This window comes from Pogoniulus pusillus, chromosome 8, assembly GCF_015220805.1.
Source record: "Pogoniulus pusillus isolate bPogPus1 chromosome 8, bPogPus1.pri, whole genome shotgun sequence".
Lineage (NCBI taxonomy): Eukaryota > Metazoa > Chordata > Aves > Piciformes > Lybiidae > Pogoniulus > Pogoniulus pusillus.
This window is the reverse complement of record NC_087271.1, coordinates 18550867-18578541: the sequence shown is the minus strand read 5'-3', so window position 1 is coordinate 18578541 and position 27675 is coordinate 18550867. Positions and strand designations below refer to the sequence as shown.

General features: G+C 48.5%; 1 protein-coding gene and 1 long non-coding RNA gene across 4 annotated transcripts in view; one reads left to right on the top strand and one right to left on the bottom strand.

The window, feature by feature from the left end:
* DNAI4 (dynein axonemal intermediate chain 4) overlaps positions 1–27675 on the top strand; it is a 29215-nt gene that overhangs the window by 303 nt on the left and 1237 nt on the right. The window contains exons 2-16 of one of the 3 annotated variants that reach the window (XM_064147458.1): positions 581–710; positions 2013–2203; positions 3389–3486; positions 6445–6601; positions 7586–7725; positions 10357–10515; positions 11918–12103; positions 14546–14781; positions 17454–17540; positions 20940–21091; positions 21613–21770; positions 22061–22182; positions 24642–24740; positions 25913–26139; positions 27119–27272. In XM_064147458.1, the coding sequence (XP_064003528.1) occupies positions 581–710; positions 2013–2203; positions 3389–3486; positions 6445–6601; positions 7586–7725; positions 10357–10515; positions 11918–12103; positions 14546–14781; positions 17454–17540; positions 20940–21091; positions 21613–21770; positions 22061–22182; positions 24642–24740; positions 25913–26139; positions 27119–27272 (2296 nt within the window). The remainder of the gene's footprint in view (positions 1–580; positions 711–2012; positions 2204–3388; positions 3487–6444; positions 6602–7585; positions 7726–10356; positions 10516–11917; positions 12104–14545; positions 14782–17453; positions 17541–20939; positions 21092–21612; positions 21771–22060; positions 22183–24641; positions 24741–25912; positions 26140–27118; positions 27273–27675) is intronic. The other 2 variants (XM_064147459.1, XM_064147460.1) reach the window with 2 other exon arrangements.
* Positions 525–27180, bottom strand: LOC135177461 (uncharacterized). The gene is made up of 7 exons (XR_010303069.1): positions 27094–27180; positions 25031–25110; positions 24631–24716; positions 23636–23850; positions 10470–10586; positions 7492–7674; positions 525–1319 (listed from the first exon to the last, which is right to left on the bottom strand). It is a non-coding gene; the product is annotated as an uncharacterized LOC135177461 (long non-coding RNA).

The window sequence follows — 27675 nt, the reverse complement described above, 5'->3', positions numbered from 1 at the left end:
AATAGCAGCAAAATGACCTTTAGACTGTGACTGTGTGGCAAGAATTGCCCCAATCCCATCCACCTCTGTAGAAGCTGAAGGGAAGTTTGGTAGGAATGTTATTATTTCGGGACTATCGTCCTGACAAAGTGACCTATTAAAAGGATCTTTTAAATGCTCATCGGTGTCTTGAGTATCAAGGGCACATGGCCAGTTCTTGTCAGCGGTGCTCAGTGACAGGACGAGGGGCAACAGGCACACAGTGGAACCCAGGAAATTCCACCTGAAAGGAGGAGAAACTTCTTTGTTGTGAGGGTGCTGGAGCCCTGGGGCAGGCTGCCCAGCGAGGTTGTGGAGTCTCCTGCTCTGGAGAGATTCTAAACTCAGCTGGTCATTGTGATGCTGGGCAAGCTGCTATGGGTGCCCCTGCTTTGGCAGAGGGATTCGACTGGATGATCTCCAGAGGTCCCTTCCAACCCCACCCCCATGCTGGGATTCTGTGAAATCCTTTAAACCACTGATGAAAGACAGAAGTTATTTGGTGCTTGCAGTGATTGCTTGTATTTTGTTGACAAAATTAGAAATTCTGTTGTGTTTTCAGAGTAAGGCAAGAATCAGCAACAAGTTGTGGTAGCCAAAGACGAGTGAGCATCACAACCCCAACACCAACCTGCAGAAGACAATCCATGACCACCAATGTCAGAGCAGTGGATAGCAGAAGTGTCCTGCAGGTGAGAAGCTATTGACACTGTTGCTAAAAGGTTTTAATGAGTTACTGCACTGGTTTAAAGTGGCCAGAAAAGAAGTGAGAGAGGAGGAAAGTAAATGTGTAAAGCTAAAGAGATGTGAAGAAATAAAACTGCCATAGAATGGGTTTGATTGGAAAAGACTTTTAAGATCAGTGAATCCAACCCTGATATAACTCTATCAAGTGTGCTGCTAAACCATGTCCCTCAGCACTGCATCTCCATGGCACTGCATCTCTGCCAGAGATAAACTCCACCACTGCCCTATACGGCCTGGGTCAGAGCCTGACAGCCCTCAAGGGGAAGAGATTTTTCCGCATGTCCAACCTAAATGTCTCCTGGGGCAATTTAAGGCCATTTCCTCTTGTTCTGTTGCTTGTTCCTTGGGAGAGGAAACCAACCCCAACCTCCTTTCAGGGGGTTGCAGAGAGCCAGAAGGTCTCCCTTCAGCCTCTTCTTCTCCAGGCTGAACAACCCCTGTTCACTCAGGTGCTCCTCACAAGACTTTTGCTCTAGATCCTTTGGCAGCTTCACTGTCCTTCTCTGGACCCAAGAGCTTAGCTCACTCTGAAATTATTAGAGTCCAAAAGCAACCTGAAAGAAAAATAATGGTACAAAATTAGAGTAAGAGTTCTTCTCGTAACCTGAGAATTACTTGTGGTCAAATCTACATGAGAGGAGGGTTGGAACTAGATGATCTGTAAGGTCCCTTCCAATCCAAACCTTTCTGTGATTCTGTGTAGCATCTGTCCCTCTTTGCCTACAAAATAAAGATTCCCATAAAATAATGACATCTTGCTGAGATTCTGGGATTTTGCAGCCACTTTTATGGTAAGAGTTCCAAAGACTCCCAAGCAAAGGTGAGAGTCCTTTCCAGGTTAAACCCCTAGAGGTCCACCTTCACTGTGAGGGTGGTGAGAGCCTGTCTTAGGTTTCCCACAGAAGTGGTAGATCCTGGAACCATTCGAGGTCAGGTTCTTTAGGGCTCTGAGCAACCTGCTCTAGCTGCAGCTGTCCCTGCTGACTTCGAGGGGGTTGGACTAGATGATCTGTAAGGTCCTTTCAGATCCAAACCATTCTGTGTTTGTGATTGTATGAAAGCAGGATCACGAATCCTCTTGCCCTCTCCTGGTCTGTGTGGGGCACTGTTTACAGAGAGGAGGTATTTGAGCTGTCAGCTTCCTGCCTGGATCCAGGGTTGTCTTTTTGTCCCAGATAAGATAAAATGTCACCACTGTTGCTGGTTTGGGAAAGAGAGTGAAACTGTTGCCATCAATACTTCTCTAGGTGTTTGGTGATGGAGGGAAGGATGTGACACCTCATCCACTCTTCGCTTCAGATTCAAGCACTGCTGTAGCCAGGCAGTGCAAGCTTCTAGCACCCAACACCTGCCCTGGGGCTGCAGGATCCAGTCTTCTCTCTTTCTTTTCCACAATTCAGACAGCAGAAGTGAATGCTACTGAAGGGTCCTTCTCAAGGTAAGACAACAGCCTGGCTTTATGCAAGGCCAATGGTATCAAGAGGAGTGTGGCCAGCAGGTCAACGGAGGTTCTCTTCCCCTTCTACTCTGCCCTGGTGAGAGCACAGCTGAAGTACCGGGTCAAGTTCTGAGCTCCCCAGTTCAAGGAGGAGAAGAACTTGCTGGAGAGGGTACAGCAAAGGGCTACAAAGCTGCTGAGGAGACTGTAACATCTTTGTGATAAGGAAAGACTGAGATAATTTGGGATCCTTAGTTTGGAGGAGAGAAGATTGAAGTGAGGAGATCTCATAAGTGCTTACAAATACTTCAAGGGTAGGTGTTAGGAGGATAGGATTTGTGAGTGACAATGTCAAAGTTCCTGCTGGAATGTTTCATCCAGAGAGGTAGAAGGCAAACTGCAGCATTCAGTTCTGTGATATTTCTCATGTTATTTAAATTCTCCTTCCTAAAACATAGAGAATCACAAAATCATTTTGGTCGGGAGAGATGTTTTAAGATGACAGAATCACATAATATATTTGGTTGGAAGAGAGCTTCAAGATCATCAAGCCCAACCATTAACCCAGCACTGCCAGGTCACTACTAAACCATGGCCCTCAGCACCTCATCTCCACTGGATGCAGAAAGACATCATGAACTCCAGGGTGTGCCACCAGGGAGCAGAGACTGAGCTCAGCAGCCACAGCACTGAGCAGAACCATCTCTGGTCTGGCCCAAACCATGACACACAACCATGACACACAAGCTCCTCTAGGAGCTTTAACTCTGGGTTCTACCAAGCTGATCTGAATGAGCTTCTTGTGCATTCCAAAGACATTTCAGCACATGCAAAGTTTTGGACACCATCATTTGTGGCTTGGAACTGTGCTGCCTGTGATTCTGTGTTTTCACACAGCAGGTAGCCAACACGTCACCTAATTACATGCTAAGAGCTCAACAGCTGCTTTTCTGTCATTTACTTAATGCCTCAGGATGTGCTGCCAGAGAGAAATCTTTTTTAAGTAATTTTCAAACCATTTCATTATTTTCTTCCCTAAGGTCCTATGACATTCACAAGGAACCATCCCTCTGAGTGCTATAAATTCCTGTGTGGCTTGTCCTGATAACCACTGTGCCTTTTGTAGTGATTTGTTTGCTGACATCTGCCCTCTCACATTAATTCCACTCATTTCTGTTACTGAAGGACACATGGAAGCAGCAGATCATCTGTACCAAATGCACTGACAGCTGTGTCCATACTGGATGACACACCAGAACCTGGCTCAGGAGTAGACACAACTGGTAAAGAACAAACACTGGAGAATTCTAGATTTAAACTGTTCTTGGGAGCAGTGGGGCTTGTGAGACACTGTGGAGCATGGATGTGAGATGCCCAGCACATAAGAAATGCAGTGTCACAGGTTTTGTCTCCAGCTCATAGAATCCAAGCATGGTTGGGGTTTGAAGAGCCCTCTGAAGATCATCCAGTCCAACCCCACTGCTAAAGCAGGGGTACCCACAGCAGCTTGCCCAGCATCACAATGGCCACCTAGAGAAGAAGACTCCACAACCTCCCTGGACAGCCTGCTCCAGGGCTCCAGCACCCTCACAACAAACACGTTTCTCCTCCTGTTCGGGGGGAACCACCTGGGTTCCAGTTCGTGCCCATTGTCCCCTGTCCTGTCACTGGGCACCACTGAGAAGAGTCTGGCCCCATCCTCTTGCCCCCCACAGGTCTTGCTGAGCATTACTCAGATCCCCTCTGGTGCTGCTCTTCTGCAGGCTCAACAACCCCAGGACTCTCAGCCTTTCACAGAATCATAGAATCAACCAGGTTGGAAGAGACCTCCAAGATCATCCAGTCCAACCTAGCACCCAGCCCTATCCAGTCAACTAGACCATGGCACCGAGTACCTCATCCAGGCTTTTCTTGAATACCTCCAGGGACGGTGACTCCACCACCTCCCTGGGCAGCTCATTCCAATGCCAATCACTCTCTCTGGGAAGAGCTTCCTCCTAACATCCAGCCTAGACCTCCCCCAGCACAACTTGAGACTGTGTCCCCTTGTTCTGTTGCTGATTGCCTGGCAGAAGAGACCAACCCCCACCTGGCTACAACCTCCCTTTAGGCAGCTGTAGACAGCAATGAGGTCACCCCTGAGCCTCCTCTTCTCCAGGCTAAACACTCCCAGCTCCCTCAGCCTCTCCTCATAGGGTTTGTGCTCCAGGCCCCACGCCAGCTTTGTTGCCCCTCTCTGGACACACTGCAGCACCTCAACATCTCTCTTGAATTAAGGGGCTCAGAACTCAAGGTGTGGCCTGACCAGTGCTGAGTACAGGGGCAGAATAACCTCCCTTGTCCTACTGGCTACACTGTTCCTGATGCAGGCCAGGATGCCATTGGCTCTCTTGGCCACCTGGGCACACTGCTGGCTCATCTTCAGCTACTCTCTACCGGTAGCCCCAGGTCCCCTTCTGCCTGGTTGCTCTCCAGCCACTCTGTCCCCAGCCTGGAGTGCTGCTTGGAGTTGTTGTAGCCGAAGTGTCAAGCCCTGCACCTGGCCTTATTAAATCTCATCCCGTTGGCCTCTGCCCACCCATGCAGCCTGTCTAGGTCCCTCTGCAGGGCTTTCCTACACTCCAACAGATCCACAGCTGCTCCTAGCTTGGTGTCATCTGCAAACTCACTGATGGTGGACTCAATCCCCTGGTCCAGATCATCGATAAAGATATTGAACAGGACTGGACCCAGCACTGATCCCTGAGGAACACCACTAGTGCCAGCTGCCAACTGGATGTGGCACCATTCACCATCATTCTCTGGGCCTGATTGTCCAGCCAGTTCTTGACCCATTTCAAAGTGAATCTGTCCAAGCCATGAGCTGCCAGCTTTGCCAGGAGCTTGTTTTGGCAGACAGTGTCAAAGGCTTTGCTGAAGTCCAGGTAGACTACATCCACAGCCTTCCCCACATTCACCAGGAGGGAGATCAGGTTGGTCAGGCAGGACCTGCCCTTCCTAAACCTGTGCTGGCTGGGCCTGACCCCTTGGCCATCCTGCAGGTGCTTTGTGATGGCACTTAAGATGATCTGTTCCATGACCTCACCTGGCACTGAGGTCAAGCTGACAGCTCTGTAATTTCCCAGTTCCTCTTTCCAGCCCTTCTTGTGGATGGGCATCACATTGGCAGCTTCCAGTCTCCAGGGACCTCTCCAGTGAGTCAGGACTGTTGATAAATGATGGAGAGTGGCTTGGCCAGCTCAGCTGCCAGCTCTCTCAGCACCCTAGGATGGATCCCATCTGGTCCCATGGACTTGTGAGGATCCAAGTGTCTCAGCAGGTCCCTTACTACTTCCTCCTGGATTACAGAGGTATTATACTGGTCCCTGGCTCCATCTGCCAGCTCAGGAGGCCAGCTGTCCTGGAGACAACCTGTCCCACTATTGAAGACTGAGGCAAAGAAGGTGTTAAGTACCTCTGCTTTTTCCTCATCCTTTGTTACTATATTCCCCTCTCCATCTCATAAGAAGTGGAGGTTGTCCTTGCCCCTTCTTTTACCATTAATATAGAAACATTTTTTATTCTCCTTAACAGCAGTGGCAGCCTAAGTTCTAAATGGGCTTTTGCCTCTCTATTTTTTCCCTACAAGACTAAGCAACATACTTGAACTCTTCCTGGGATACCTCCCCTTTTTTCCAAAGGTGATGCACCCTCTTTTTTATCTTTAATTCCTTTAGCAGCACCTTGCCCATCCAGTCTGGCTGTCTCCCTCATCAGCTCATCTTCCAGGACAATGGCACAGCTGCTCCTGCACCTTCAAGAGTTCTTTTTTCAAGTAGGTCCAACCTTCCTGGCCCACTCTTTTTTAAAGGGCTGTTTCTCAAGGAACTTTCTGAGTTAGTTCCTTAAATAAGCTGAAGTCTGCCCTTCAGAAGTCCGGTCCTCCTCACACAACTGTTCTAGGCCCCTCAGCATCTTTGTTGCCTCCACTGAACTCTCTCCAGTAGTTCCCTGTCTCTCTTGATCTCTCAAGAGGATGAGCCAGAGATTTCAAACCCCCCTGGCCATTCTGATCCTGGGTAAGCTGCTGTGGGTGCCCCTGCTTTAGCAGAGGGATCAGACTGGGTGATCTCCATAGAAATCTCCCTTCCAACTCCTACCATGCTGGGATTCTCTCATGATTACAACACTTCTTTGAGAACTAATTTGTCTTTGAAATGTAGAGCCAAAATGGTCTCCCTTTTTAACCTCTAATCTTTCAGACATGCAGGTGAGGCAAGAGGAGATTAAAGAACAACTGACAGAAGAAGACTTAGACAGGAGAGTGAATCTTTTCCTCACAGAGACAGAAACCCTCTGGATATTGGAGAAGCCATCAGTTGTGGTGTCTACAGAATCAGAAGATGCTGCCCGAGTCCAGTATGTATACTTGGAGTTGTGTATGTGCATACAGTGGGCTCAGCACACCCAGCTGCTGTGATCTTGTCACATCACCTCTGTTTAAAGCTGTACTGAGCTTGAGTCTCTTGAGGAAACAGCCTGAATCTCTTACAAACTAAGCAGCCCTCAGCCTCCTCTGAAGCTCTTCACAGTGCTTTTAGGCAAAAAAAACCTCCCCACGTTGCAAGTGACCTTGTGTGTTAAAATACTTTGTCTCCCCTGAATTGCATATAGTGTTCCCATTCCAGAGCCTCCTCCCTGGAGCACCATGAACTTTGGTAGGGAGTTAACCCAGAACCCATTGTTTCCTGGCTTTCTCCCAGCATCTGACTGGGACAGAGTGCAGCCACGTTCTTTCCATGAGGGATACAAGACCAATAGACTTGTTGCACAGCTTTTGGAGATGTGAGTCCCAAAGCTTGGGGTGCAATGTTCTGTAGTTGGCAAGTGAGAGTTGTTTAGCTTGGGAAAGACCTTTCAAGTCCAAACATTTACCCAGCACTACAAGGTCACCATTAAACCATGGCCCTCAATCCTAGATCTACAGGGCTCTGGAACCCCCTCAGGGATGGGGACTCTACACTGCCCTGGACAGACTGGGCCAGACCTTGACAACCCTCAAGGGGAAGAAATTGTTCCTCATGCCCAACCTAAATCTCCCCTAGGGCAACTTGAGGCCATTTCCTCTTGTCCTATTACTTGTTCCTTGGGAGAAGAGACCAACCCCCACCTGGCTCCAGCCTCCTCTCAGGGAGTTGTAGAGAGCCAGAAGGTCTCCCCTCAACAGGCCATTCCTGGCTTAGAGCAGCACCACAGGGTCAGGAATAGGTGCTGGAAGATGCTAGAGTGAAATAAAATGCTCACAGTACCTTTATGGCATTTTCTGCTGTCGAGCTTGTGGTTCGGAACACTGAGAAGCAGAATGTAGCTGTCTTCCAGAATGTCCCTTTGTCCTTTCCCCAGGGAGCGGAACAGGCTCTATGTTGACATCTGCAAAGCCAGGCCTGGTAACGATCGCTTCGTAGCTAAAGCCATGCAGACCCTGGACCCAGCTGCAAAACACAAGGAAGCCCAGTGTGACAGAATCATCCTGGAAGACAAAGGTAATCCTTCTGAGTGGCAGAGAGGAAGACGTGTTCAATAAGCACGAGCTCTCACTTACTGCAGTGCACCCCTGGCAGGTGTGTTTATTGTTACCTTTACTTTACTTGCTAAATATTTATTTGGGAAACTCTAGCACACAGAAACACAAAATCGCTGTGGTTAGAAGTAACCTTAACGATCTTCAACTGTTAATCCAGCACTGCCAGGTCACCATTAAACCACGTCCCTCAACACCATGTCTACAGGGCTCTGAAACCCTCTGAGGGATGAGGACTCTACCACTGCCCTAGACAGCCTGGGCCAGGCCTTGACAACCCTCAAGGGGAAGAAATTGCTTCTCATGTCCAACCTAAACCTCCCCTGGGACAACTTCAGGCCATTTCTTTTTGTCCTGTCACTTGTTCCTTGGGAGAAGAGACCAACCCCTACCTGGCTCCAGCCTACTCTCAGGGAGTTGTAGAGAGCCAGAGGGTTAAAACATAGAACCATAGAATCAACCAGATTGGAAGAGACCTCCAAGCTCATCCAGTCCAACCTAGCACCCAGCCCTAGCCAGTCAACCAGACCATGGCACTAAGTGCCTCATCCAGGCTTTTCTTGAACACCTCCAGGGACGGTGCCTCCACCACCTCCCTGGGCAGCCCATTCCAATGCCAATCACTCTCTCTGGCAACAACTTCCTCCTAACATCCAGCCTATACCTACCCTGGCACAACTTGAGACTGTGTCCCCTTGTTCTATTGCTGGTTGCCTGGCAGAAGAGGCCACCCCCCACCTGGCTACAACAGGACACTCACCAGCTTTGTCACCCTTCTCTGGACACGTTCCAGCACCTCAACATCTCTCTTGAATTGAGGAACCCAGAACTGGACACAATACTCAAGGTGTGGCCTGACCAGTGCTGAGTACAGGGGCAGAATAACCTCCCTCACCCTACTGGCCACACTGTTCCTGATACAGGCCAGGATGCCATTGGCTCTCTTGGCCACCTGGGCACACTGCTGGCTCATCTTCAGCTACTATCTACCAGTAGCCCCAGGTCCCTTTCCTCCTGGCTGCTTTCCAGCCACTCTGTCCCCAGCCTGGAGTGCTGCTTGGGGTTGTTGTGGGCAAAGTGCAGAACCCTGCACTTGACCTTGTTAAATCTCATCCCATTGGCCTCTGCCCACCTATCCAGCCTGTCCAGGTCCCTCTGCAGGGCTCTCCTACCCTCCAACAGATCAACACCTGTCTCCCCTCAGCCTCCTTTTCTCCAGGCTGAACACCCCTAGGTCCTTCAGCTGCTGCTCACCAGCCCTGTTCTCCAGACCATTCACCAGCTTCATTGCCCTTCTCTGGATCTGCTTCAGCACCTTATAGAATCACTATAGTTGAAAAACACCTTTAAGATCATCAAGTCCAACCACTGCTTAATTCTACCAAGGCCACTACTACTACATATCCACTCAGCTTTTAAATACATCAAGGAACATCTCTGGGGGAAGAAATCTTTCCTGTTGTCCAACTTAAACCTCTCCTGGCACTGCTTGAGCAACAGCCAAAGCATTGGACCTCAGAAGATTACCTACCCACAACCAGGACACTGAGGACAGGGCTTAATTTCTTCCATCTCCAAGCAGATGTTGCCTCTACTTTAAGTTCAGACAGGTCAGTGTGATTTGAGGTGGCCTTTTTTATGCCTCCTAAAACTTGAACACTGCTGCTGGCACTCTGTAGCCACTGCAATAAAACAGCTGCTGTGTGCTACCTCAGCACTTTGCAAGCCTTCTCAGGAGGTAGAACTTCATCCAGTGCTCAGCCATCCTCTTTTTTTTTTTCCCTTGACCTTTCAGTGCTGCTGGTTTCTATTTCTGGTTGCCATAATGCAAAGAAGAGAAGCTCTGTTAGGAGATTTAATAGCTTGGGGAAAGCAGAACATCTTGGCAGTATCACAAGAAAGATGCAATTTTACAAACTGGGCAACCTCAATGCTCTAAATGACAGAGGAATAGCTAGGTGTGGGATGGAACAGCCTGAGAGGGGATCTTCTCAGTGCTCAGCAAGAGCCAAAGGGTGGTTAGACACTGGCACAGGTTCCCCAGGGAGGCTGTGGATGATGCTTCCTCCCTGGAGGTGTTCAAGACCAGGTTGAACGAGGCCTTGAGCAGCCTGCTCTAGTGGCAGCTGTCCTGTCCATGGCAGGGAGGTTGGAACTAGGATGATCTTGAAGGTCCCTTCCAGCTCAAACCATTCTGTGCTTCTACTAATCTGTCTTCCCCTTCACCATGTGCCTCAAGCATCAGCAGTGCTTGTTCCAACCTGTGTTTGGAAGCTGAGCACACAGAGCTGAGCTGACAGAGCACTGTTTCACACCCTGAAATCCATAGTGTGGCTGCTGCAGTCACACAACAGCTGTTGCTACAGCCTCGTTTGCCCCCACATTGGTTTCAAAGCTAAACAGTTGGGGCTGTAGTACAAAAAGTCAATCTTTGGTCAAAAAGAGACCTGTAGACATTCAAGATTAGACTTGGTCTAGCCCTGGGCAGCCTGATCTAGCTAGAAGTGTCCCTGCTGGCTGAAGGTGGGGTTGGACAAAATGTCCTTTCCAACCCAATGCAATCTGTGAATCATAAAGTGTCTTTCATTTCTAGGGGTGATGGCCACCTCGTGGGACTTGTATGAGTCATTGAATATACCAGAAACAGACCCTAGGTCAAGAGCAGAAGGTAGCAGAGCCACAACTGGGAGAAGCAGCAAATCTCACCTAGCTGAAGAGCACCATCAGCCTACACCTGCATCTTCTGACAGAGGTACTCCTCTTCCAGATTTACATTTCTTCCACCATTGCATGCATCCACATCACCATCCTCTGTGGCGAAAACTACATGAAGAAAACACATAAAGCATCACAGTCTGACAGGTTTGCTTCCTACACCATAAGGATTGTTTTAAAGTAAATTGTCACAACTTGAACTAGTTTAAAGCTTTAGTTCTGGTTTTACTTGAAGAAAACTATCAGCAGTGATTGTCCTGCAAACCACAGTGAAACAGTCTTACTTCAGGGAAAGGTGGCAGTATTTAAGGCTGAAGATTAGGAAGAAATTCTTTCCAGTGGGGGTTGTGAGACACTGGAACAGGTTGCTCTGGGAGGTGGTGGATGCCTTCTCTCTGGAGGTGTTCAAGGCCAGGCTGGATGAGGCCTTGAGCAACCTGGGCTGGTGGGAGCTGTCCCTGCCCAAGGCAGGGGCTTTGGAAGTAGATGAGCTTTAAGGTCCTCTCCAGCACAAACAATTCTGTGAATCTATGAACCTCTTTTGTGGAAGTCTCTGCTTCATCCAAGAAGTTGCCCTTTCACAGAATTGCTTAGGCTGGTAGAGACCTTTAAGATTGACAACTCCAACCATTAACCCAACACTGACAGGTTACCATCAAACCATGGCCCTCAGCACCACATTTCCACAGCTTTCAAACCCCTCCGGGGATGGTGACTCCACCATTAGCCTGGGCAGCCTGGGCCAGGCCTTGACAACCCTCAAGGGGAAGAAATTGTTCCTCGTGTCCAACCTAAACCTCCCCCAGTGCAGCTTTAGGCCATTGCCTCCTGTCCTGTCACTTGTTCCTTGGGAGAACAGACCAACCCCCACCTGGCTGCACCTCCTTTCAGTGAGTTATAGGGAGCCAGAAGGTCTCACTTCAGCCTCCTTTACTCCATACTGGACAACCCTGCTGCTGTTACTTAGTAGTCTACAAGCTAAACACCAATTGTAACAACATTGCAGAAGTATCTCCTTATGGCCTAAATATGGGGTGCTTGGGCAACAAGAGAAAACAAACTGAAAGCAAGAAAAAATGGTGGAAGTCTTTTTTTGTTAATGATAGAATCACAGAATGCTATGGGTTGGAAGGGAGCTCTAGAGATTGAGTCCAATCCCCCTGCCAAAGCAATATCACCTAGGGCAAGTTAGATAGGAACACAGCCAAGATGGGTCTTGAAAGTCTCCAGAGAAGAAGACTCCACAGCCTCTCTGGGCAGCCTGCTCCAGGGCTCCAGCACCCCCACACTGAAGAAGTTTCTCCTCATGTTGAGGCAGAACTTCTTGTGTAGTGTGCTTTCTGCAGGGGGTGGAGGAGGAGACTTCTTATCCCCCTGACTTTTATCTGCAAAGTATTATCACATTCAAACTACTTCTCTCCCTTATGCTCTGCTGTCAGGTTGCGAAACGTCTTCTACAGCAATGCTGGCAAGTGCCAGAAGCCACAAACACCAGAAACACCATTCAGAAGCTATTTTGACAGCAGAAAGCTTCCAGCAAGATTTGGTTTTCGTGGAGAGGATTCTAATGGAGAACATTTTCCAGCCCAAACTTGCAGCTTATCGTCAGCTTCCTGTCTTTAGAGGTTTGTTTCTTTTTGGTTTCCCTGTTTTCAGCACAAGGCTTTGCATGATACTGAAAGCCAGGGAGTGATGTCCCTCATTAAAATGTCTCTCCAGACAAGTAATTTAAGAAACTGACAGAGAAGAGCTGATGAGATGTCAACATGAACTTTGCAGTTTTACACTCACTTTAGCAAACCACACTTGGTGCAAGAACTGAATAAACCAGTTCTGAGGTGGCTCAGCTTCTCTTATCACCACAAACTGAGGCTTACCCAAAATATCAAACTTTCTTGACAGGTAAGATACAGATTAACTTAGCTACTTCTCCAACCATTTACTATTTTTTCTTGCATTGGAATGTCTTTTACAATATTTTAAAACATATATTTTGTAAGGAGACTGATGGAAAACTGAAGTTTGAGCCTGGTAGATATGCAGTGTCTAACATAAAGTGCCTTCACTCTGAGAGTCCCTGCAGACCCTAGACCCAGGTGCTAGTATCTGACCTCTTACAGCAGTTCCAAGTTAATACATGGATTAAACAGAAACAGGCAGATTTACACAGAAATCCAGCATGGTGGCAGTTGGAAGTAACCTCTGGAGAGCATCCAGTTCACCCCCACTGCTAAAGCAGGGACACCCACAGCAGCTTGCCCAGCATCAGAATGCTCAGCTAGGTTTGGAATCTGTAGAGAAGGAGACTCCACAACTACTCTGGGCAGCCTGCACCCTCACACCAAAGAAGTTACTCTTCATACTGAGATGCAACATCCTGTGCTCACATGAGTAGTACTCAAGGACTTCATGAAATTGAAGGGCTTAATACACATGGTTTAGACACTAACCCCACAGTTCAAATTGAGAACAGGAGTTCATCAGCTAAAAGGAGTTGGCAAGATTTGTAAGATGACTCTCCACAACCTCTCCAGGAGGTCTGGTCCCACTGCTTTTATTGTGTTGTCCCTCTTAGCGTCATCCTGTCAGTTTCTCAGGTAACGAGCCTGTTACATTCTGGTTACAACTCCCTGAAGGGAGGCTGGAGCCAGGTCGGCATTCGTCTATTCTCCCAAGGAACAAGAGATAACACAAGATGAAGCAGCTTCAGGTTGGAAATGAGGAACAATTTCTTCCCTTTGAGAGTTGTCAAGGCCTGGCCCAGGCTGCCCAGGGCTGTGGTGGAGTCCACATCTCTGGAGGGGTTTCAAAGTCATGTAGATGTGGTGCTGAGGCCCATGGTTTATTGGTGAGCTGGCAGTGCTGGGTTAAGGGTTGGAGATGATGATCTTAAAGGTCTTTTCCAAACAAAAAGATTTTATGTTTCTGTCACTCTTCAGGAGCCAGCTCCAGATGGAGCATGATACTGACCTGGAGGATTTTCTTCTGACAGTACGGCAGTTACCACGTCCTTATTTTGGTATCAAGGATCTGAGATTAATTTATCACTTAGACATTCCCTAAAATAAAGGAGTAAACTAGCAAACAAACAGAAATACTTAGCTAAGGTGTTACAGCACTGACACCTAAGTGTGGCTCCTTAGAATTTGAAAACTAAGTTAAAAAAAAATCCCTGTTTAAACAAATTTCTGAAGGACAAGAGATTAGAAACGTTCCTGTTGGGGGGGTTGGCACAAATCCCTAGCTTGTTGCTGGGTAGCTAAATCCACTCATTAAACACCCAGAGTGTAATTGGTACTCTAGATCCTTGTGCTGGTTTGAGGCTGATTGGAATATTGTACTGAGAGAAATTAAATCCTTAGCTGAGAAGAAAGAAAACCCCAACAATAACCTATATCACTCATTCTTCTGCTGAGCAATGCAACTAGTGGAAACACAGGTATAAGACACTCACTCCTCACACACTTCTCAGTTCTGCTCCTCTCTCTGGTGTTCTCTGTGTGTTGTTGCCTCAATTCTTAACCCTTTACTTCCCCTAACCTTCTTGTCATCTTTCTGACATCTCACCTGAGATCTCTCCAGATTTATCATGTGAGATATACGGAGATTGATCAGGTTATTTCTGAAGGGAGGGAAAGACAGGGAAGTGGGGAGGAGGTTTGGGTCAGGATCCTCCTGGCAGTCTGATTGTTTTGGGAGAGATTTTGTGTTTCTGTATTACTTTTAACTTGTATATAATAGTAACTATTTATGTATATTTTATATATATATGCTTGTAAATTGTGCTAAGCTTCATTCCTTAACCTCCAGCCAGCTGAATCTAGTCTGGGTGATTTTCTTAAGTGTGTGTGGGGTGGGTATTCCCAAACCATCCCAAGCCTGATCCAGCCAATTTTTACATCTCTATCACATTTTAGCCATTATTTTGAAAGAGAAGATATCTTACTTCCTCAATCAGTCAGGATTTTGCTCTTTGGGAAGGAGCAAATTTTTCCTCTGATGTGAATGACTGGAGTTCAATATCTGAAATATTCTTTCTCAGACTCTACTACATTTGTGCATTTTAGATTCTGATGTTACAAATGACACAATAGCAGCTGTGAAAGGAGCTGACCAGGAAGACCATGGTGAGGAAAAGAAGGATGAGGAAGAGGAAATGTTCACTGACCCAACAGTTCTGTCAGATCTGAAGAGAAACCCAGAAGAAATTGATCCTCCCAGCCTGGAATGGCTGTGGTCATATACCTGTGGTTTAACTAATGGTCACAGTGTGAGCAGCATGGCTTGGAGCAAAGGAAACCCAGTGAGTTAAACTGCTGCTTCTGAGCTGCTGCTTAGTGACAGTCTAGACACCAAACCTTTCTTTCTAACAGCAACCTCCCAAGAAAGCAGCACTCAGCAAACTTTAAGGATAATCACAGAATCATAGAATCATAGAATCAACCAGGTTGGAAGAGACCTCCAAGATCATCCAGTCCAACCTAGCACCCAGCCCTAGCCAGTCAACCAGACCATGGCACTAAGTGCCTCATCCAGTCTTTGCTTGAACACCTCCAGGGACGGTGCCTCCACCACCTCCCTGGGCAGCCCATTCCAATGCCAATCACTCTCTCTGGGAAGAACTTCCTCCTAACATCCAGCCTATACCTACCCTGGCACAACTTGAGACTGTGTCCCCTTGTTCTATTGCTGGTTGCCTGGCAGAAGAGGCCACCCCCCACCTGGCTACAGTGTCCCTTCAGGTAGTTGTAGACAGCAATGAGGTCACCCCTGAGCCTCCTCTTTTCCAGGCTAAACACCCCCAGCTCCCTCTGCCTCTCCTCATAGGGTTTATGTTCCAGGCCCTTCACCAGCTTTGTTGCCCTTCTCTGGACACCTTCCAGCACCTCAACATCTCTCTTGAATTGAGGGGCCCAGAACTGGACACAGCACTCAAGGTGTGGCCTGACCAGTGCTGAGTACAGGGGAAGAATAACCTCCCTTGTCCTACTGGCCACACTGTTCCTGATGCAGGCCAGGATGCCATTTGCTCTCTTGGCCACCTGGGCACACTGCTGGCTCATCTTCAGCCTACTATGTTGGAAGGAACCTCAGAGATTGTCTACTCCAACCTCCCCACCATGGACAGGGACACCTCTAACTAGACTTGGTTGCCCAAGGCATCATCCAGTCTGGCATCCACAACCACTCTGGGCAACCTATTCCAGAGACTCACTACCCTCTTGCTGAAGAACTTACTCTTAAGATTCAGCCTAAATGTACTCTCCCTAGACACCCTTATGAAAAGTCCTTCTCCAGCCTTCCTTTAGGATTCCTTCAAGTATTGGAAGGCAGCTATAAGGTCCTCCTGGAGTCTCCTCCACACCGAACAACCCCATCTCCCTCAGCCTATCTTCACAGCAGAGGTGTTCCAGCCCTTGGATCATCCTTGTGGCCTCCTCTGGATTCAGTCCAATAGTTCCATGTCCATCTTATGCTGGGGACACTAGAACTGGAGGCAGTATTGGAGGTGAGGTCTCACAAGAGCAAAGGGGCAGAATCCTCTCTCTTGTCCTGCTGGCCACAGTCCTCTTGGTGCAGCCCAAGACATGGTTGCCTTCTGAGTTGTGTGAGGGCACTGCTGGCTCATGGTGAGCTTCTTCAGGCAACATCCTCAAGTCCTCTTCTTGGGGCTTCTCTCAACTCACTCTGCACCCAGCCTGTGTTTGTGCTTGGTGTTGGCCTGACACAGATGCAGGACCTTGCACTTTGCTTGAACCTCATGCAGTTTGCATTGGTCCACTTCTCAAGCCTTTCAAGATCCTTCTGGATGGCATCCCTTCCCTCAAGTGAGTTCACCACACAGCTTGGTGTCATAAGATGAGCAGCTGGACCAAGTTTGGCTAGTTAGTTGCAGTGTAGGTTAGAATGGTTCAGACAGCTTCACTTGCAGAGTAATCTACAGCTCAGTTCTTCATTACAGCTTGCAACAGCCACAGCAAACATAATGGATGGTGAAAAACAAGTGAATGAGAAACATAAAACCAGTAAGATAGCCCCAAGGGAGCGATCAGAGCCCCAGAAATTTGGGCATATTTATAGACTTCAGCTTTAGAATTATAGGGCAAAAATACCTACTTTTAAAATGTTAGTTTAGGTTTTTCCAGCTCAAGTTCAGGGTTTTCCTAACTAAAATTTAGGATTTTCCTAATTAAAGTTTAGGGTTTGCCTCTGATGTGATGCCAGGCTTACAGAGTTGGTGTTGTTTAGCCTGGAGAAGAGAAGACTCCAGGGAGGCCTTCTGCTGGCCTTTCAGGACTTAAGGGGGTCAGTCAGAAAGCTGGGGACAGATTTTTGAGCAAGGCCTGTTGTGATAGGACAAGGGGTGATGGTGTGAACTAAAAGAGGGAGCTTCAGGCTAGAGAGGAAAGAAACATTTGACACTGAGGGTGGTGAGAGCCTGGCCCAGCTGCCCAAAGAGGTGGTAGCTGCCCCATGTCTGGAACCATTTCAGGGCAGGTTGTTTGGGGCTCTGAGCAACCTCCTCTGATTGATGCTGTCCCTGCTGACTGCAAGGGGTTGGACTGGGTGACCTTTAGAGGTCCCTTCTAACCCAACCCAGTCTGCCATGCTAAAATATGGTTATAGAATGAGGTCTGTTCACCTCTGGGAAAGGAGATGTTTTTATGAAGGCCAGGGCAGGGGTGGGGGGGGAGGATTGCAAACACAGCTGATGGTGGCTATGACTTGTAGCTGGGCCAGTTTCCTGTATTTTCAACATTTTGAAATCCTGGTCCTCTCCTGTGTTGTTTTCCTTGCAGTGACACAAGCATTGTCTTTCCAAGCTCTGCTCTGAGAGTCAGTGTTAGCAAAAAGATGCCTTTTAAAAACAAACAACTCAACTTAGAGGTCCCTTCCAACATGGTTGATTCTATGAGTCTATGATTCTAAACTTCTAAGTTTTACTGATAAATCTCTCTTCATCTGTGCTTTCAGGACCTTTTAGCTGTTGGTTACGGAGCCCTTGGTTTCAAGGAGCAGAAGAAAGGCTTGGCTTGCTGCTGGTCACTAAAGAACCCCATGGTAACGAGCAGCCAGTTTGTTTTCTTTCTTTGTCTTCAGTCCTTTCTGCACTTTTCTGCTGTACTCTTTCTGCTTTATTTATTTCCCTCCCCCTATATCAAAAAAACAGACCTGATCAGCAAGGTTGAGTCTGCTAGCCCAAACCTCATAGTTTTGGGAAACTAATTCCAACTGCAGTACCTTCAATGGGCTTAAATCCTGACCTAAAGGGAGTGCCTGTAGGAAGCAGTTTATAGACTCATAGAATGGACCTTAAAGCTCATCTAATTCCAACCCCCCCATCCATGGGCAGGGACACATCCCACTAGCCCAGCTTGTTCAAGGCCTGGAACACCTCCAGGGAGAGGGCATCCACAACGTCCCTGGGCAACCTGTTCCAGTGTCTCACCACCCTCACTGGAAAGAGTTTCCTTCTCTGCATTTCCTTTTATACCATCTCTGTCCCTGGCAGCAGCAAACCCCTCCAATTCAGGGCTACCTGGGAGCTCCCTCTTCGGCCTCCTATTGCCATCAGCAGCAAAAAGAAGTTCAGAGTATGTGTCTGGTCAGTTTATAGGAGGTCTGCTTATTCAGAAAGGAGAGGGCATGAGGAGTACAAACTTGCCTGTGCACTCCAGCCCCCACTGTAACAATGAGAGGTGATTCCAGCTCTAGGAGGCAGGAAATAAAGCTCTGTGAGAAAATGGTTTGTGTCACAGGTGAGCCCATCCCTTGGTAGCTGATTTACACATCACAGAATTTCAGAATGGTCTGGGTTGGAAGGGACCTCTGAAGGTTATCCAGTCCAACCCTCTCTGCACTCAGAAGGGGCATTCTCAACTAGATCAGGTTGCCCAGAGTCCTGTTGAGCCTCACCTTGTATATCTCCACGGACAGGGCCCAAACCGTCTCCCCAGGCAACCTGTTCCAGATGCCCTTCCATCCTCTTATCTGACACTTCTAGCAGAGGTGTGGACTGTTCTGGAGGTTTGCTAACAGACACAGGAGCTAGACTGGTTGCAGACAGGTCATCAAACAGCTAACAGATGGCTACAGCTGTCAGATAGCACTGGCCTATGCTAGGCAACGTAGCATTGCAGATCCCTGTATCCCATTTCCAATCCCTAGGGTGACCCAAGACACTAAATCTGTTTTGTAGCTACTGTGGGCAAACCCAAGGGTGTATAAACTATGTTTTAGGCTGAAAAGGTCTTGAGAACAGCAAACATGATAGTAAATCCATTTACCTTCTGCATTTCAGGATCTAAAGGCTTGTATTCAATACTTCCAAAGTCTCATTACAGAGAACACCTGTATTTGGAATTTAAGGATTCTTCTTTCCCATCTATTTCCTTTTGGATCATGAAATTCGTTTAATTTGTATTTAAAAAATAGTATCTAATAAAATTATCTAAAATAACTTCTCCTAAGAATGTCAAAAAGAGAGTAGATTTCATGGACCTGCTGGAGCAGGGCCAGGAGGCCACAACAATGATTCAAGGGCTAGAATGTCTCTGCTGTGAAGCCAGGCTGAGAGACCTGGGGTTGTTCTCCCTGGAGAAAAAGAAGGCTTCAGGAAGACCTTCTGGTGGCCCTTCAGTGCTTTAAGGGGCTGATCAGAGAGCTGGGGACAGACTTTTGAGCAGGGCCTGTTGTGACAGGACAAGGGGTGTCGGCTTGAAACTCCAAGAGGAAGATTCAGACTGGAGAAAAGGGAGAAATGTTTGACACTGAGGCCACAGAGATGGTAGCTGCCTCATCCCTGGAACCACTGCACATCAGGTTGTCTGAGGCTCTGAGCAACCTGCTCTAGCTGCAGATGTCCCTGCTGACTGCAGGAGGTTGGACTACATGGGCCTTCTCTGGAAGGTGTCCAGAGAAGGGCAACAAAGCTGGTGAGAGGCCTGGAACACAAACCCTATGAGGGGAGGCTGAGGGAGCTGGGGGTGTTTAGCCTAGAGAAGAGGAGGCTCAGGGGTGACCTCATTGCTGTCTACAACTACCTGAAGGGACATTGTAGCCAGGAGTGGGGTGGCCTCTTCTGCCAGGCAACCAGCAATAGAACAAGGGGACACAGTTTCAAGTTGTGCCGGGGAAAGTATAGGCTGGATGTTAGGAGGAAGTTCTTCCCAGAGAGAGTGATTGGCATTGGAATGGGCTGCCCAGGGAGGTGGTGGAGTCACCATCCCTGGAGGTGTTCAAGAAAAGCCTGGATGAGGCACTTAGTGCCATGGTCTAGTTGACTGGCTAGGGCTGGGTGCTAGGTTGGACTGGATGATCTTGGAGGTCTCTTCCAACCTGGCTGATTCTATGTCTATGTCTATGACCTCTAAAGGTCCCTTCTAACCCAATCCAGTCTGTGATTCTCTAAAACACTAATTCCTTCCTCTCAGATATCTGCTCTAGTTGCAGATGTCCCTTATGACTGCAGGCAGGTTGGATTAGGTGACTTTTAAAGGTCCCTCACCTGGAGTGTGTTAGATTCTCCAGCTAAGCTTCCATCCTTGGAAAGGTTCTCACTTTTATATTGCTGGACAGAGACTTAGTTTTAAAAATAAAACATCTGAAAACCCTCACACTGTACTCCCTTAGCTGAATCTTAGGGATGTGGATGCCCCCTCCCTGGAGGCCTTCAAGGCCAGGCTGGATGAAGCCTTGAGCAACCTGGTTGGTGGAAGGTGTCCCTTCCCATGGGTTGGAGCTAAATGATCTTTAAAGTCCCTTCCAACCCAAACCATTCTATGAACATGGACTTGGGTGTCGGGATTTTGGTTTGGAGCAGGCCCATCTACACTATTTTATGGTGTCACACCTCTGACAGTTTTTATTTTCCCCTAATTTTCATCAACTGCAGCAAGAAATAAACAACCATTTGGAACATAGCACCTAATGCCATAGGCTCATAGAATCACAGACTGGTTTGGGTTGGAAAGGAACTTTAAAGGTCATCTAGTCAACCCCCCTGCAGTCGGCAGGGACATCTGCAACAAGGCTCAGCTTGACAGGGTGCTAGGCCAGCTCATTTAAACTAAACTACCTGGAAAGGTTGGACCAGATGATCCTTGAGGTCCCTCCCAACCTGGCATTCATAGAATCACAGAGTGGCTGACGTTGGAAGGGACCTCAGAAATCAGCTACCCCAACCTCTCTGCCAGGAGCAGGGATGCTACCAACGAGACCTCCTCCAAAACATTCTGTGATAGATCAGGTTGTTCAGAGCCCCAGACAACTTGACTTGGAATATTTCTAGGATGGGGCTTCTACCACCTCTCTGGACAACCTGTTCTGTCTAGGATTAGGCACTGTGGTCACCAACACCTGACTTTCAGCACAGCCTGGAAATTTGGTATCAAATATTGAGAAGACCAAGGGAAATTAAGAAACTACCTCCAGCCACTCCTGTCTTTTCCTCCTGCTCAGTGGCCAGAGCGCATTTTCTGGTGTGAACACGGGGTTACTGCGTTGGATTTCTCCATGGCCTGCCCAAACCTTTTAGCAGTCGGAATGTACGACGGTTCCGTTGCAGTCTTCAATGTGCAGAGCTGTGACAGCTCCGCGCTTCTGGACAGCAGGTAAGGCTGGGGTGTCCCATCTCCTCCCACCCTGGTCATGTCCTAGCCAACAGCAGCTAAAACAGTATCCACAGCTGACATGCCGAGGGAGTTACAACAGGCTTGGTAAGTAAGGCTGAGGGATGCTGGGCAAAGTTTTCCTTCCAGCTTCTGTCAGTATAGGACAAGGGGGAATGGATTAAAGTTGGAAGAGGAGAGATTTAGATCTAGAATGGAGCCTCCTTCTCTGGAGAGCTTCCAAACCTACCCTGCCATTGCCCTGTCTGGGTGCCCCTGCATTAGAATCGAGGTTGGACTGGATGATCTCCAGAGGTCCCTTCCATCCCCGCCATGCTGGGATACTTTATCTGCTGAAATATTTTCCTGGGATATAGAGCCAGTTTTCAGATTTCTTTCTTTTTCTTACAGCTAAACAACATTCTATCCTAAGACTCAAACTTTACAAATCATTAACTACTTTTCAACTGTATGGCTTTGTCTTTTTCTAATGTATGCTTTTCCATGTGCACCTCTTGTCCCAGTGACTCCATGAATCACCATACAGGTCCTGTATGGCAGCTGAGGTGGGTGGAACAGGACAGAGGTGCACAAAGTGGTGGCAAAAAGGAGAGACTACTCTCTGTGTCAGCAGATGGCCGAATCACTGAGTGGCATCTACAGCCCAGACTGGATTGCACTGGTAAGCAAGGGATGATGGTTTGAATGAAAAGAGGGAGATACAGACTAGATCTAGAGAAGACATTTTCTACACTGAGGGTGGTGAGAGCCTGGCCTGGGTTGCCCATAGGGCCTCTGGAACCATTGCAGGTCAGGTTGCCTGGGGCTCTAAACAACCTGCTCTAATTGCAGCTGTCCCTGCTAAGTGCAGAGGGCAGAGAGCTTTAAAGGTCCCTGCCACCCCAGACCATTCCACAATTCATAGCACTGTCACACACCTGTTTGACAAAAACTCTTCTGCTATTTGTACAGATGTGATGAAAATAAAACGAACAGAAGGAGAGAGGAAAAGATTCCCAGGTGAGAAAGAAAGGAAAAGCAAAGCTCTGTTATCTCAAGAGGCACCTGGGATGTGCTTTGACTTCCATCCAAAGGTAGGCTCAGATAATCAAGAGAATTGTTTTGGTGGAAAAAGACCTTGAAGGTCACTCAGTTTAACCATTGTCTAACTCTACCACATCTGGGGCTAAACCATGTCCTCATGTCCTACCCCTTGTTACTAGGGAGAAGAGACCAACCCCCACCTGGCTCCAGCCTCCTTTCAGGGAGTTGTAGAAAGCCAGAAGGTGTCCCCCTCAGCCTCCTTTTCTCCAGACTAAATAGCCCCAGTTCCCTCAGCTGCTCCTCATCAGCCCTGTACTGCAGACTCTTCACCAGCTTCATTGTCTTTGTCTGGACCTGCTCCAGCATTTCTTGGAGTAAAAGGCCCAAAACTGCATCTGGCACTCAAGGCGTGGCCTCACCAGTGCTCAGTACAGGAGGTCAATCACTTCATTGGATGCTTGAAGTATCATCCATGGAAATTATGCAGGAGGGATGAGATCTTCAGCTGGAGATAATTTAATAACCACTAACCTGGGACTTGCTACTGGTACTTAGAGCATATTTAGTTCTGAAACAAATTGCTTCTTAGCTACAGGCTGGGGACAGAGTGGCTGAGAGCAGCCAGGCAGAAAGGGACCTGGGGATACTGGTAGATAGTAGCTGAAGATGAGCCAGCAGTGTGCCCAGGTGGCCAAGGGAGTCAAAGGCATCCTGGCCTGCATCAGGAACAGTGTGGCCAGCAGGACAAGGGAGGTTATTCTGCCTCTGCACTCAGCACTGGTCAGGCCACACCTTGAGTGCTGTGTCCAGTTCTGGGCTCCTCAATTCAAGAGAGATGTTGAGGTACTGGAACGTGTCTAGAGAAGGGCACCAAGGCTGGGGAAGGGCCTGGAGCACAGCCCTGTGAAGACAAGCGGAGGGAGCTGGGGTTGTTCAGCCTGGAGAAGAGGAGGCTCAGGGGTGACCTCATTGCTGTCTACAACTACCTGAAGGGAGGCTGTAGCCAGGTGGGGTTGGTCTCTTCTGCCAGGCAAGCACCAATAGAAGAAGGGGACACAGTCTCAAGTTGTGCCGGGAGAGGTATAGGCTGGATGTTAGGAGGAAGTTGTTGCCAGAGAGAGTGATTGGCATTGGAATGGGCTGCACAGGGAGGTGATGAAGTCACCATCCCTGGAGGTGTTAAAAAAAAGACTGGATGGAGCACTTAGTGCCATGGTCTAGTTGACTGGATAGGGCTGGGTGCTAGGTTGGACTGGATGAGCTTGGAGATCTCTTCCAAACTGGTTGATTCTATGATTCAAAGAGTTATACCTAAACTGGACAATATGCTGAACCAAGAAAGTACAGGAGGCCTTGAGTACTGAGGCTTTGAGCAACCTGCTCTAGTGGAAGGTGTCCCTGCCCATGGCAGGGAGTTGGGACTAGATATCATTAAGCACCCTTCCAACCCAAACCAATCTTTGACTCTATGAACAGCTCCAACATGTCAGCCATGATACTCACAGTTGCTTTGGGCCACACCCCAAAGAAGCTTTCCCCTGTGTGTTGGTCAAAGCCACAAGATTTGACTCTTCAGTATCTCCCACGTCCAGAATTTAGATGTTGTGATTCTCCTGTTTACCCAGCAGAATGTTTTGTCCAAGAGAATGTGAAGAATCCATGTGTTTGCTCTCCTGGATTGCAGACGTTCTCAAGAGTGCAAAGTGGCGACACATGTTCTGCAGAGGTGGAGAACACACAGAGGGAAGCTGATACAGGCTGGCACTGCTCCATCTCCTGCACGCACACCTCTGCAAGCAGCACAGCACACAACATCCTGGCAGCTCCACCTTCTTTTTCCAGGAAACTCTTACTGCCAAACTCATCCAGGCCTTGAGGGATTTTTGGATGAGTAATCATAGAAACTGAATTGCTCAGGCTGGAAAAAGACCAGTAAGGTCATGGAGTGCAACCATTAACCCAGCACTACCAAGCCTGCTGCTGCACCACATCCCTCAGAACCATGGCTACACATCTTTTCAGTCCCTCCAGGCATGGGGACTTCACCACTGCCCTGGGCAGCTGGTTCCAACCTTGACAATCCTCAAGGCAAAGAATTTTCTTCTGATGTCCAATCTAAACCTCCCCTGGTGCAGCTTGAGCCCATTTCCCCTTGTCCTATCACTTGTTCCTTGGGAGAAGAGACCAACTCCTACCTCTTTTCAGGCAGTTTTAAGGAGCCAGAAGGTCTTCCCTCAGCCTCCTCTTTCCCAGACTAAGCAACTCCAGTTCCCTCAGCTGCTCCTCACCAGCCCTGTTCTCCAGACCTTTCACCAGCTTTGTTGCCCTCCTTTGGACATTCTCCAGCACCTCAATGTCCTTTTCAGTGACCCAAAACTGAACTCAGTATTCAAGGTGTGGCCTCATCAGTGCTGACTACAGGGAGACAATCCCTGACCTAGTCCTGCTGTCTCCATGATTTGTCATAGCCAGCTCAATCCAACTTAGAGTGTTTGTACCTTTCTCTCAGGATACCAATGTTTATCTTGCTGGGACGGAAGAGGGTTACATCCACCTGTGTTCTTGTTCCTGCAATGACTGGTTCCTAAAGACATACAGAGGCCATAAGGTGAGTGATGCAACCTGAGAACATTTCCTCTTCTTCTATCACTTGTTCCTTGGGAGAAGAGACCAACTCCAACCTGGCTCCCCCCTCCTTTCACAGAGTTTTAGAGAGCCAGAAGATCTCCCCTCAGCCTCCTTTAATCCGAGCTGAACAACCCCAGTTCCCTGAGTGGCTCCTCACAAGACTTCTTCCCCAGACCCTTCACCAGCTTTGTTGCCCTTCCCTGGACCTGCTCCAGCCCCTTAATGTCCTTGGAATGAGGGGCCCAAAACTGATTCGAGGTGTGGCCTCACCAGTGACGAGCATCAGCTTCTCCTGACAGCTGCTGAAGGGACCAGAATCCACAAAAGGCTCTTTATTCCGGTGATCTCTCCTGTCATAGGAACACACAGAATCACAGGCTCACAGCATGTCAGGGTTGGAAGGGACTCAAAGAGGTCATAGAGTCCAACCTCCCTGCCAAAGCAGGACCATACAATCTAGCCCAGGTCACACAGGAGCACATCCAGGCAGATCCTGAAAGTCTCTAGAGAAGGGCACTCCACAACCTTTCTGGGGAGCCTGTTCCAGTACTCTGGGACCCTTCCAGTCAAGAAGTTCCCCCTTGTGTTCAGGTGGAACCTCCTGTGCTGCAGCTTCCATCCATTGCTCCTTGTCCTATCCCAGGGAGCAAGTGAGCAGAGCCTGTCCCCCCTCTCCTGACCCCCAGCCCTCAAATATTTATGAACATTTATTAAATCCCCTCTCAGTCTTCTCTTCTCCAGACTAAAACCCCCACAGAACTGTTTTGGCTGGAGAAGTCCTCTAAGATCACCAAGTCCAACCATCAACCCACCATGGCCATTAAATCATGTCCCACAGTGCCATGGCCACAGGTTTCTTGACCACCTCCAGGGATGGTGACTCCACCACCTCCCTGGGCAGCCTGTTCCACTACCTGACCACTTTTCAGCAAAGAAATCGTTCCTAATATCCAACCTCATTGTCCCCGGTACAATTTCAGGCCACTTCCTCTCATCCTATCACCTGATACAACATAGAAGACAGTAACACAATGCTGGCTTTGCTGGTAAGGTCAGAGGGCCCCCTATGAAAGGTCACTGTGAAAGCCCACTCGTGAAGCTGCAGCTCTACAATACCACTGAGTTCTCTTCTGCTTCGTCCCACCCCCGCAGGCTCCTGTGTACAAAGTCACTTGGAATCCCTTCAGCACTGACATGTTCCTCAGCTGCTCTGCTGACTGGAGAATTATTCTGTGGCACCAGGATTCCCAAGCACCCATTTTAAGGTTCCGTTCCACCGCTGTTGTTGTTCATGACATCATCTGGTCTCCCACATCGGAGTTCGTCTTTGCAGCAGCACACGAAAGCCGAGCAGAACTCTGGGACCTTCGTGTCAGCATGTAAGGAAGGACTCTTCATGGATTCACAGAGTGGCTCGGGTTGGTAGGGGCCTTAAAGATCATCTAGTTCCAAACCCCTGCCATGAGCAGGGACACCTTCCACTAGATCAGGTTGCTCAAGGCCTCATCCGGCCTGGCCTTGAATGCCACCAGGGAGGGGGCATCCACAGCCTCCCTGGGCAACCTGTTCCAGTGTCTCACCACCCTCACTAGAAAGAATTTCTTTCACATCTCCAGTCTGCATCTCGCCTCTTTCAGCTTCCTTCCATTGCTTCTCATCCCATTGCTACAAGCCCTTGTAAAAGGTCCATTCCTGGCTTGCTCTAAGGCCTCCCTGAAGCTGCCTTTTCTACAGGCTGAATAGAATCATAGAATAATGGAATGTCAGGAGCTGGAAGGGACCTCCAAAGCTCATCCAGTCCAACTCCTGCTGCCAGAGCAGGATCTCCTAGACCAGATCACATAGGAACACATCCAGGCAGGTTTTGAATATGTTCAGAGAAGGAGACCACACAACCCCCCTGGGCAGCCTGTCCCAGTGCTCTGTCACCCTCACAGGGAAAAAATTCCAACCCATGTTTACATGAAACTTCCTATGCCTTAGCTTTCACCCATTCCCCCTTGTCCTGTCACTGGGCATCACCCAGCAGAGCCTGGCTCCAGCCTCCTGGCACTCACCTGTACATCTTTCCAAACATTGATGAGGTCACCTCTCAGTCTCCTCTTCTCCAAGCAGCACAGCCCCAGCTGTCTCAGGCTCTCCCCATAACAGAGATGTTCCAGGCCCAAACTCTCTCAGCCTGTCCCTGAAGGGGAGGTGCTCCAGCCCTCTGATCATCTCTGAGGCCTCCTCTGGACCTATTCCAGCAGTCTAGACCATGGAGTAGAACATGCAACATTTCTCATGGCTGCTAGCCTCTACAGAACAGTACTTTCCATTAGAAGCAAACCTACCTGTTAATTCTTGCCTCTGCTGCAGCTCAGACCCCACCACCTCCTGCTCGGCCAGCCCAGGAGCAACATTCACTTCAGTGCTCTTTGCCAGGAACACCAATTGCCTCCTGGTAGGTGACAGCAAAGGAGAGGTCAGTGTGTTGGTGCTGCAGAACGTGGACGTGTCCAGCAGTAGCCAGGTATGACTTCCATCAGGAAAGGAGGGTGATCCTCAGAGGCTGCCTGCTTGTCTGGTACTTCATTCATCAGAAAGGGATATAGCTAATATATGTTGAAATGGGTGGAATCAGACACAATTCCATCACCAGATTAAAGCTGAGGTGGTATTCATCTTGAGGTTGGATGAGGTTTTGAGCAAGCTGGTCTGACAGAAAGCATCTCTGCCCACATCAAGGTGAGTGGAACTGGATGATCTTTAAGGTGCCCAGTGACAGGACCAGGGCTAATGGGCACAAACTGGAACACAGCACATTCCACTTCAACATAAACTTCTTTACTGAGAAGGTGCTGGAACCCTGGAGCAGGCTGTGCCCAGAGAGGTTGTGGAGTCTCCTTCTCTGGAGAGCTTCCAAACCTAGCTGG